We start from the raw sequence: 12314 nt of genomic DNA, 5'->3' as shown, positions 1-12314 counted from the left end.
GATGGTGCCCGAGTGATCGAGGGCGGGGTTAACGATGAGATGGTGGGGCAAGGATTTTTGCGCGCAGATTTGGCACAAAAAACAAATAAAGAAGAGGGGGACCGCGGGCGGTTAGAAGGCAGTTGTCGTACAGCGGTTGGAGGGCAGGCGGAATCGAGTAGAAGGGACAGATTAAAGCAACAGGACCGGGAATTTCGGCGAGAATTGTCGAGGCGTCGCGACCTGGCCTTCTGAGGGTGACGGAGGGAAGAAAATATTTTGGTGTTCCAATTTGTTGCAAAGTGTCGGAGACGAGGAAGACACACGGTAATGGCGGCGAAATACAGCGGTCAGCCAATTTGTGTGCGCCGTCACTGGTTGTGAGCGTGTGAATTGGCCAGATTTGGCGGGGCAATTCCCCTACCCTACCACCTTCCAAGTTACCCCGCCAGTGAGGGTTGCCAGGTACTGCTAAAGTATCAGGCGGCGTGGAATGTGGCGGTAAAGGTACCTAGCCAGTACCTTGCCAACACCTGACATCACAACTCCTGAGTGAGGCCAAACTCATGGCCTGGAACGTCCCATGCAGATGGGCTATTCATCACCGGGCTATTCATTACCTTGCCTTGGAACGCACCTGTGCACGGTTTTACAACAAGGCTTACCGCCCGTTTATTGTCGCCGCTGGAGGTTGGCCAGCTTTGTTACAGCTGGCTCCACACCATTCTTTGCCAGCTTGCTTCCATATGCGTGCCTATTGAAGAACCGGGGGCCATACCCAAAGACAATGTTGTTGGCATGGATTAGCTGAATTTGGCCGTTCTAGCTATAGAATACCAATATGGTTCATAAAGATGGTACCATATTAAAGCATACATACCGTCAAGAATGGATGACTTGGAGCCTTGCAGTCATATCTGTCAATATGGAAGTTGTCTTTGAGCTTAGAAAATGCCCATCACACTGGCGATGTGGTCACTGTTCTAGTAATGGCTCAATTTATGACTGTACCATTACCGGGTCTCTCTGAACAGTTCGCTGCGCCTTGTCGAACAAGAAAATGCGCCCAAGCCAGTACACTTTTCATCAGAATATACAACTCAAAGTGGGCTACTGCCACTCGGATGCCAGCTTACCAGTCGGCTAAATTAGACATCGCTGCTTGCTATGCAAGTAGGCGACGCTTGTGCCCCACCGGATTTTGCTGGAAAATATGCCGTCTACTCCGTGGTTTGAGGTGCTGATTCATCCTTTGGTTTCCCTGTCATTCTAGGTGGCTTAAACTTTATTGTTTGACTTTGACATCCCAATACCGTGATCAGAGGTATAGCTGATGAGAGAAATGAGAGAACAAACTGATGCAACATTCTTTCGATCCAAAGCCGAGAACACGCATTGTAAAATCGAATGGGAGACGATGAATCCATGTTTGTTTAGCCCATAATATACGTGGCAGGATACAAGTATCATTTGATCACCGTTCTAAACACTCTCGGAGATATTGAGATTGGCGACTTTTGATATTTGCTGACATGCCTTCTATGATGGATATTCTCATTCATATGCGATGAGAAACAGCACTGTGAAGTCAATCAATATGCCTATTGGATAACCATAAAACGTGCGAATTGAGCGATGATTTCACTGTTCTCTTTACCTCGACCAGCCACGAGTCGCATTACTTGTCGTTACTCAGTCGTGCAAAGTGTCTGAAAATACCATCCAGTGCGGCATGCGGACAAAAGTTGATCCTAGAGTTGTCCGAGACTTACATTGTTAGGTTGTCCAAGAAAGGTCATGGCGATAGTCTCGGCGTCGGCCTCATCACGTGTCACCCACCAATAAACAAACTTTGATAAAGCATTTTGAGCACAGTAGCAAATCAGGCCAAGCCCTCGATATATTATACAGACAGTCGTTCCAAAACATGGCACGTTGAGAAGCGGTCATGGAGATGGAAGACACGGCCGTTTGATTGCTCTCGGAGTTGCGTTGTCAAAGGTGGGGAAGTCAAGTTAGACGGGAGCGGTCAGTTCGGCGCTGGTGCTAGCGGGGTTCCGAGTCTCGGTGAACAATGCCCGCTCGCAGCACATTCGGCGGCGTGTGCACTCTGAAGGCTGGATGCCCCACATTCTGCACTGTGCTCTACTATTCCATTCGTCCATTCACCATGTCTCCGCTGATGGGTGAGAGCAACCGTGGGTGATTGTTGTTGCCTCAGGCCTCAACACTCGACCCTTCTTGGGGTGATTCAGTGCGGGCTAGCGCTACAACCACCTGTACCTCACCCGTGCATCCACCTCAATTCTTTCCTGCCTCTCCACCAGTACATTTTCCATCCACCACCACCCTTCACCCGCCAGGCTTTTGGACTACCCAGCACGTCACTTGTCCACTTCCTTTCTTCAATACCTCCTCTGGTCAAGATCAATGGTATTTGCTGCCTGGAGGCCATTTGTTAATGACTTGTAAGTTGATTCCCTGCCCTCGGTTACTGGTGTTGCAAGGGCCAGCCAGTTTCCCGTCACGAGCCATCAAGCCCAGCCTCGTAGCGGCGCGCTCCCATCCTGATATCCCTATCGGGTATGACCTCAGTGTTCCCTGAGATGCGTCGTATCGATGGAAATGGCTTCACTGGATGATTCTGATGGCCTGGTGACACGTCATGGCCTTCTGGCTTCGCCTGACTGCCACAATGGCATCGCCATCAACTTTCAGCCTCGTCTTCATCAACCGCGTCTCCGCGATGCGACGAGGCCGATTGCTTGGTCAATATCTGGATTATTCTGGATGTTCTATGATCATCTCAGTCGCCAGACCTCAATCATCACGCACTCTTTGCGCATCTTCTCCTTACCGGTCAGGCACTGGACTAACGTCGTGTCATCCATAGCAGGCAGCCTTGACTTAGACCATCACCATGTCTAGTCCCCTCGAACCCGGTCCCACAAACGGGTACCGGTCGCCGGAGGGCGGTTCCCCCTCCCCAATAGTCGCTGCTGGTCACCGGAGCGATAGCGACCTCTCAGAAGTGCGCGATAATGCCGCACGCCTCGCTTCATCGTCGCCGTCGCCGGATCCCAACGACTCGACAGCTTACATCAATGGCGCCCCCGACTTCGCCGAAACCGAAAGCTCCGGTGACGAAAACAACGCATCTGATGATGCCGACTTTGATATGGACGAAGACGTGGCGTCCGTTATTCAGAGCGACGGAGCTGGTGACGTCCACTCGAGCTCCAACGACTCCCAGCGGCCCACGAAGCGGAAACCTGCCGCCAAAGAAGACGACTTCATTAAGGCAAACCCTGAGCTATACGGCCTTAGAAGAAGTGTACGGTCCATGCCCTTCAGTTGAACCATAGCATCAGCTAACAACAAAGTGCAGTCCCGTCCGACGCAACAGCGTAGAATGGTAAGCTAGACGCGTTGCTTATTCCAATGACCGTAGCTGATGACTCGGCGATGATAGGCTGATTCTTCTGATGAATCTGATTCCGATGTGGTCCCTACCAACAGGAGAACCGTCAAGAGAAGACGCGTCGAGACCTCCAGGCAATGTAAGCTTTATCACCCTGAAGCAGCTCGATGCGACCGACATCACCAATGCTAAATCCCTTTTTGTAGCATCGAAACGAGGCACACCAGCGCGGCAACCGTCGACGGACTCCGATTCCGACTCGGACAACTATGGCGGTGCCCGCGCGAAGAGCCTCCAGAAGAAGGCACGTCGTCAGCGTGAGGCCCAGCCGAGCCTCCTCCTTACCGAGAAACGTTGGTCAAGCAGACGGGCTGCCCAAGTACAGCAGGGTGCCTACGAGGAGAGCGACGTCGATGACGACGAGGAGGACGGATCCGAGCTCACACCCAACTACTATGCGGCAGACGTAGTTGATGACTCGCCATACATCGACAAGGTCCTTAGACACAAGCTCAAGGATGGTCTCGAGCTTAGTTGGAGTTCAACGCGAAACGATTTCGAGTACTACATAAAATGGCAAGGGAAGTCACATCTGCACGACACGTGGGAGACGGCGGAAACTCTGCGTGGCATGCGAGGCTATCGCAGGGTCGAGAACTACTTCAGAACCATCGTGGAGCACGAGCTCTTGATTCGTTTCGGCGAGGACATCCCTCCCGAAACCAAGGAACAGTTCTTCCTAGATCGCGAACGAGCCGAGGAAGCATTGGAAGACTATACCAAGGTGGACAGGGTCGTCGCTGTCCGTAACGGCGATGATGAGACTGAGTATCTCGTTAAGTGGAAGGGCTGCTACTACGACGAATGTACATGGGAAGCAGCCTCTGCCATTAACGCGGAATTCCAGGACAAGATTGACCAATTCTTGGATCGGTCTTCACGTTCATGGGTCTCCGACCGCAAGGAATCGAATCCGGATACACGGACAAGAATGACCAAGCTTGAGGCGCAGCCCGACTACATTAAGGGCGGCGAACTGCGCTCGTTCCAGCTCAGAGGTCTCAACTTCTTATGCCTGAACTGGACTCGCGCCAACAATGTCATTCTTGCCGATGAGATGGGTCTCGGCAAAACTGTCCAAAGCGTTTCGTTTCTTAGCTGGCTTCGCAACGAGCGCGAACAAGAGGGCCCCTTCCTCATCGTTGCGCCTCTCAGTGTCATCCCTGCATGGGGCGATACCTTCGACAACTGGTCCCCAGACATGAACTATGTCGTCTATCTCGGCAATGAGGCTTCTCGCAGCACCATCCGTGACAACGAGCTAATGGTTAACGGCAACCCCAAAAAACCCAAGTTCAACGCCCTTATTACTTCATACGAGATGATTCTCCAAGACTGGCAATTCCTTCAGCAAATCAAATGGCAGGCCCTGCTTGTCGACGAGGCTCATCGCTTGAAGAACAAGGAGTCTCAATTGTATGCGAGACTTGTCAGCTTCGGGGTGCCTTGCAAGATTTTGATCACCGGCACGCCCATTCAGAACAACCTGGCCGAGCTTTCGGCACTAATGGACTTTCTCAACCCTGGCAAAGTTGTCATTGATGAAGAGCTGGAGAACCTCGCCGGCAACGATACCCAAGAGAAGCTGCAAGACCTACATAAGTCAATCGCTCCTTATATCTTGCGCCGTACAAAGGAGACTGTTGAGTCCGATCTTCCACCCAAGACCGAGAAAATCATTCGTGTCGAGCTGTCGGACGTTCAGTTGGAGTACTACAAGAACATTCTTACAAGGAACTACGCCGCACTTTCCAACGCCACAGGCCAGAAGAACTCCTTGCTCAACATCATGATGGAGCTGAAGAAAGTTAGCAACCATCCTTACATGTTTGCCGGTGCCGAAGATAGAGTGCTCGCTGGCAGCACCCGTCGGGAGGACCAAATTAAAGGCTTGATTGCTAGCAGTGGAAAGATGATGCTCCTGGATCAGCTGCTCACCAAGCTCAAAAAAGACGGCCATAGAGTCCTTGTCTTCAGTCAGATGGTTAAGATGCTGGATATTCTCAGCGACTATATGGCTCTCAGAGGCTATAAATTCCAGCGTCTTGATGGCACTATCGCCGCCGGCCCTCGCCGTATGGCTATTAACCACTTCAACGCCGAAGATAGCGACGACTTCTGCTTCCTGCTTTCCACCAGAGCAGGTGGCTTGGGTATTAACTTGATGACGGCCGATACTGTCGTTATTTTCGATTCCGACTGGAATCCGCAGGCTGATCTGCAAGCTATGGGACGCGCTCACCGCATCGGACAGAAGAAGCCCGTCAGCATCTATCGGTTGGTATCCAAAGAAACAGTCGAAGAAGAGGTTCTGGAGCGAGCTCGCAACAAGCTCCTGCTTGAGTACCTCACAATTCAAGCTGGCGTCACTGATGATGGCAAGGCATTCCGAGAGGAAATGAACAAGAAGGGTTTGAAGATCGATGGCCCGAACTCCGCAGAAGATATCCAGTTGATCCTCAAGATGCGTTCACAAAAGATGTTTGAGCAAAGCGGCAACCAAGAGCGTCTTGAACAACTCGACATCGATTCGATCTTGGAGAATGCCGAAATCACGAAGACCAAGGTCGACGACAAGATGAACCTTAGCAGTGGTGGCATCGACTGGGACAATTTCATGCAATACACTGATGTAAAGGTGGATGACTTGGCACTCGACTGGGACCAGATCATTCCTGCCGATGAACTTGCCGTCATCAAAGCTGAGGAAGAACAGCGCAAGAATGAGGAGTATGTGGCAAAGGTTGCTGCCGAGAGCGCTCCACGCAGAGCGACCATGAAGAATCGGAATGAGACGGACAGGTCTGACCGCCTTGCAAAGAAGCGGCAGAGGGAAGAACAGCAACGCCAGGAAGCCGAGGAGCAGCGTGCCCTACTTTCTGACCCCAAGCGCCCACTCAACGAGAAAGAAACGCGAAACCTTCTGAAGGCCTTCTTCCGATACGGTTCTATGGAAGACCGTGGTGACGAAATCGTCCAAGAAGCCCGACTTGCCGAACGCGATCGTGACTACCTCAAATCCATCTTGGACGACTTTGTCAAGACTTGCGAAGATGCACTAAACGACAACACCGCGCGTCTCATGGACGATGAGCGAAAACTCGGCAAGTCGTTGACGAAGAAGGACAAGAAGGCTGTCCTGGTCGACTTCGGCGAAGTGCGGAAGATGAACGCCGAGACAGCTGTTGAACGCCCGCGACAGCTTCGTCTGCTGAGGCAAACCATTCGGAAGAATGATGATTTCAAAACGTTTCGTCTCGCCGATGCGACTAAGGCCGCCCATTACTCATGTGAATGGGGCGCGCGGGAAGATGGGATGCTTCTTGTCGGCATCGACAAGTATGGTTTCGGCGCTTGGGCGCAGATCCGGGACGATGACCAACTGGACATGTCAGACAAGTTCTTCCTCGAAGAGCATCGCATCGAGAAGAAGGAGGAGCGAAACAAGGGAGCCGAAAAAGTGGTCAACTCACCCGGCGCTGTCCATCTCGTTCGTCGTTCAGAGTACCTGCTCTCTGTACTTCAGGCCAAGCACTCGACCGACCCGTTAGCTCACAGAGCCGTCGAGAACCACCATCGGAATAATAAGAGATTGGCAAACGGACATCGCCGCAGCGATGTTGGCAGCGGCGCGGCATCCCCTGCTCCACCGGCGCTCAAGAAGAGCGGCTCGCACCGGGATAGAGAACGCAGCCACGCCGACCATCATCGTAGCCGTAGTAACGTTGATGAGAGGACTACGCCCCGTCCAGACTCGAAGAGAAAACACTCGGGCCACGACGAGGGCCGCATTCCCAAGCATCGGAGAATGGACGAGACGCGACGCACAAAGAGCAATGGCGATGAGCAGCACTCTCCCAGGGCTGATCGACCCAGGCAGCGTGATGAGGGCGAACGCAGCAGCAAGCACCGCCGTTCGGAGGATCATCGGCCTGGAGATGACCGCCGTCGTTCAAGCAACACCCCGCGAGCCAGCCAGCCTGATAGTGAACGGCGCAACCAAGCTCTGCGCCGGCTCGACCAACTCCGCAAAATGGGAGACAACAAGGAGGAGAGAGAGAAGGACGCGGATGCGATGCTATGGTACCTTCTGAAGCCTGTGCGAGGAAATTTCGAGGCGATTCTGGTTACGACAAAGGAGAGAGTCAAGTCTAGCAAAGAGCGTGCTAGAATCTTTGGCGAGGAGTTGGTTGTCATTGGTAATTTTCTGGACCGCGAATTCGTCAAGGAACGAGATGATGCGCTTAAGAACCGCTTCTGGTAGGTCTTGTTGATCTTGTGGGCGATACGCAGCTAACGGAATCACAGGGAGTTCCTGGCGAACCTATGGCCTGTCGACAGCACCAGCAATGAGGTGACGGGCGACCGCTTGAGCGCCATGTATAGAGTCCTGCGGGACAGAGAGGTGAAGAAGCACAACGGAGACAAGCCGGCAGCGGCGCCGACGAATGGCACAGCAGCCACCTCCTAGGTGCTGGTCTCACATCACAAAAGCAACTGAGGGACATACGACTATTCATTTTGCGCAATCTCGATTGAGCCACAATACGTGTCTAATTTCAGCATTGGCCTGGCGTTTCGGTACTAAGGGGGAAGGCATTTTTTTATCGAGGCGAGGGAATGACAAGATAAACTACATACCCGGACTTGCATGGTACAGGACGACCCGATTTGGAGTTTTGCGAAAGCATCATGTCTTTATCTCCTGTGTTTGAGATTTTATTTTTGGGAGATGAGGAAAGACGGGCTGTCATACTTTGACGGCCGATCTGGCAGAGGCAAGCCTTGCGGCACCGAGACGACCGGTCACATGACGTTAGCCTTGTCGGTGTTCTGAGAGCGTAGCCTGGTCGGCTGCCACGTAGTGGGCGTGGACCTTTTGCCCCTACGGCGTCGATTCATACCAGTACTGGCAAAACACCGGACCGGGGAAGAGGGTCGAGATGCAGCGAGAAGGGAGAGAGACTCCTTCATTCATGTTAGAATATTTGCGAGCAGCGAGATGGGAGTTTGCGCGCGCGCACACCAAAAAAAAAACAAGGGGAGCCTGCATGTATCTAGGTTTTGTTGCGTGGCCGATAGGAGGGAGGCCTGATTCATGAGCATGGTGTGAGCGCGCGCGTGGGGGGAGAGCGTAGAGAACGCCCATCCACCGGACGTGTCCACGGCGCAGACAGCATCATGAAGACGCTGCCAGAATATATACCGTTCCGCTTATCGATTCAAAAAAAAATCTTGTTTGTGATCATTCTTGTGATTGATGCCATGGTTTCCGGGTTGAGCATCACCCGGAGCAGATCCTAAAGAGCCGGCGGGCGACGTCGCAACGCTGGTGATGGCCGTGTGCTCGAGTTCGCCGTCAAAGCTTCTCAGACGAGTCAGAGGCCAGTGAGTGAACCCAGGTGCGCCTGGCAGCCGACCGTCGTTGGGGCGTGTGTGTCTGGCCTGAACTGTTTGCCAGTGTGTGCCTCAGGGACATGGTCAGCAACTCGGCCGGCACCTCGGCCAGGCTGTCAACGCGTCCATCTGCCTTTTTTTTTTTTTTGGTGCCGGTCGTCACTTGTCCAGGATGAGATCACATCAAGACATCGGACGAGTTAAGAAGTTATCTCGCACCTCACAGTGGTATATTGACGCTATTGTTTGTTCCATGCCAGGACGCAGGGCGCCTCTATCCATTTGCAACCTCGGCGTTTCCGAGCCAGTGTGTGCGCGCGTGTGTGTGGTGCCCGCGGCCCAATGTAGCCCTCGCTTGCGATAGCCCACATCGTGAGCTGTGTGATGCCTTTCCCGCACTCAGGACGAGCCCGCTTTATACAGAAGAGCAGATGATATGCGTATGTACATGATAAAGTGATGAAACGTGATCCGGGTCAACTCCGTATGCGAAACACCTCCCGTAGAACAACACCCGTGGCCCGAACTCTTCGGTACCGGTAGGTCAATGCCTTTCTATGAATAACAAAAACATGATGAACGCCGAGTAGTCACGTGATAGACAACTCTTCCGAACTGTACTCAATTCATTAAGGACTCCATCCCTCGCGGAACCGACTCGGGGGATATCGTGTCGGCCGATCGTCGTCGTATATGCATAGGCGTGGTAGGGCGTACATCGTTGCTGTTCTTGCCGCCCTCCATCGTAATGCCGGCGTGCGGTGACGACTTCGGTCTTTCTGCCAAAGACGGTCTTGACATCTTTTCGAAAGGCCTTGTAGGTGGGATAACGTCATCCTCCGACCCCTCGGTGCCCAGGTTCTCTGCACGCTTGTAAACGGAGCTTTGGATGGGTTTTTGTACAGGTCGCAGGGGCGGAAGCAAAGACTCGGGTTGAGACTCGAGCTGGGGCTCTAGCTGGGACTTAAGCTGGGACTCGGGATACATGTAATGCTGCTTGTCCAACTTGCCAGCCAGGGTCTCCTGAGGCATGTCGGCAAGCTCGCGGTTCTTTTGGGTCTTGAACGTCTGAGTGACGCTGTTCTTGGGCGGTTCTGTAGACTTCTTGTTGTTGGACTTTCGGGGCTTCTTGGTAGACGCCTTCTTGGCCTTCTTCGCAGGCGCCTCGCTTGCAGAAGCAGTAGTTTGCTGGCCGCCAAAGGAGAGCTTGCTTTGCTTGGGCTTGGTAATCTTCTTTGAAGCCTCGGCGGCCTTGATCTTCGGGCTCGCTGTGGGCGTCGGAATGCTCTGAACGGGGTCGACGAGCTTGCGCTTTCTGGTCTCCGACATAGTGCTGGAATCAGACTTGGTCGGCGAATCGGGCGTGGGCGATATAAGTTGCACCTCGAGGTTGTCCCTACTAATTCTGTCCCGACGCCGCTGGTCCTCTCCCTCGCTAAGGTACGCGGACTGGTCGCCGTGAGGCTCGTCAAAACGTGGCAGCGCAGCCCAGTGGGCAACGTCGTCGCACTTTCCACGAACCACGAGGTCCCAACAGTCCTTGAAGTCGTTGTGCTGGGGTTCAGAATCCGTGTTGATCCACGCGGTAAACCCGTCCCTACGACTGCGCGTGACCTGGCACAGCTCCTTGACGAGCCTCCGGACGCCGGGAATCTTCAAGCTTGTGCCAACAACAATGACCGCGTCGGGACGCGACTTCAGGTCCACACTCGAAACCTTCCCAATGGCCTCTTCGTCGGGGTTAAACTCGTTGTAAAGCACCATCCTGGGGCGCAGGCGACCAATGCCGTGGCTCCGCCTCTGCTCAAATTGGGTTCGGAGTTCGTCGATTGTCTTGCACTCCTCGCACAGTGGGGCCTCGTGGCCAACGAAAAGCTCTGTCCTTAGCGGCTTGATATCGGTGCATTTCGAGCACACCATGTGCTCGACGCTCCCGTGGAGCTGGATGGTTTTGGGCCATGGGCCCTTGGTGTTAAGGGGAACATTTGTCTTCAAGGGCTCCATGTTTGTGTCGATGCAGTCGACATTTTGGCTGTAGAGGCGAAGGAGTCGGTTCTCTGCGGCGAGTGACGCTAGGAGGTGGTGGAACTTGGTGGGCTTAGCGGCCTTGACCATGGTCGCCAGGTCGCAAATCATTTTGTGGAATTTTTCGGTTGAGGAGTCGTGCTTGTAGACCGAGGCGTCAAACAAATGCTTGCCTGAGCCTTTTACCTTGTGCTCATTCGGGAGTGTCGCGAAAAGGCCGGTCTTGGATCGAAAATCAGGAATGCCTGCCGAAACGGAAATCCCAGCCCCTGCGATGACGACAATCTTCTTCCGCTTCTTCAGGGCGGAGACGAGGCGTGCCAATTTGCTGTCGTCCACGTCGCATTCGTCCAGGTTGAGGTGCTCCGTGGTGCGTTCCTTGGGGGTGTTACCTTGCGCCGCTTCCTGGGCGGCTGGCCGTCGGGGGCATCGTTGGAGTTGACGTTGATGGAGTCGGCAGCGTCGTCAAGCTTGATGGCGGGCACAGAGTCTTCAGCGGCCTCCAGCTTGATTGGCGACTGGGCGCCGGAAGGCATAGAGGACGTGGGCGACGGGTATCTCTTTGACGCGTCGAGAGCGATTTCAGGCGACGAGGGTATTGATGGGGATTTTGACAGTACCGAGAGAGGCGAGGAGAGGGCGGAATCCGAGGGAGAAGAGATCTGATGGGGCGCGTCGACGTCCATATTTGAGGAAGTGGAAGGCGTTGCGTCCATTTTGAGGTGGGTGGTCGGAGATGGAGGAGAGGAGGAGGATGAAAAGAACCAAGAGACGAAGCGCAGGTACATGGGCGAAACGTCCTATACCATGGCGATTGTTCGACGTTTTACGGGGCTGTGAGTTCCTTTCTCCGCGAGTGGTATGAAAGGGTTTTCGTTGTTGGCGGGAAGGTGAGAAGTGTCGTTGAAGAAAGACAAAGTGTGGAGAGCGGACGGGCGAGGGTACCTTAACAAGTACATAGCCGTGGCATCTGCTTGCAGACGTACATGGATTGGGGGGGAGGGGGGGGGGGGCCACGGAGGAAGGGGGCACGGGGGGGGGGAGAGGAGGCCGAAGAGGATGTGGGAGCGGACGTGACTTGGAACACGCACCAAAGCGAGACGGGCTAGAGAGGCCTGGAGTGCGGTCAACACAAGCCAGAAAAGCCCGACCAGCAGCAGTATGAGATCAGATTGGTATGGATCCAGTCAGGGCCGGCGCGGCAGCGAAGAATGCGGGCGGGTGGGCGAGCGAGGGAGAGCCAGAGAGGCGGGAGAGACGGGAGAAAGAGTAGTGTAGGGGAACGGTGCGGTGGCTAGTGCTTTGCTGCTGCTGCTGCCGCTGCTACCGTCTGGGTTCGGTGCGCACGCGCTTCTCTGTGTTTTGGTTCCGGCTTTTTCAAAGCAGAGAGTCGCCTAATTTCCCATTGGGTCCGATCAAAGTCAGGTTTCGC

General features: G+C 53.9%; 1 protein-coding gene across 1 annotated transcript; it reads right to left on the bottom strand.

Annotated features, from left to right (window-relative positions):
* Positions 1 to 9478: 9478 nt before the first annotated feature.
* On the bottom strand, positions 9479 to 11598 carry ColSpa_00257 (NAD-dependent protein deacetylase hst4; the record flags this gene model as incomplete). Its single annotated transcript, XM_049266469.1, is given in 2 exon segments — positions 9479 to 11260; positions 11275 to 11598. 2 exon segments carry the CDS (start codon positions 11596 to 11598, stop codon positions 9479 to 9481), a joined length of 2106 nt encoding a protein of 701 aa, XP_049122426.1.
* Positions 11599 to 12314: the final 716 nt, after the last annotated feature.

The sequence above is a fragment of the Colletotrichum spaethianum genome (assembly GCF_022836535.1).
Source record: "Colletotrichum spaethianum MAFF 239500 DNA, contig01, whole genome shotgun sequence".
Classification (NCBI taxonomy): domain Eukaryota; kingdom Fungi; phylum Ascomycota; class Sordariomycetes; order Glomerellales; family Glomerellaceae; genus Colletotrichum; species Colletotrichum spaethianum.
The sequence above is the reverse complement of the archived record's forward strand: the minus strand, read 5'-3'. Positions and strand labels throughout refer to the sequence as shown.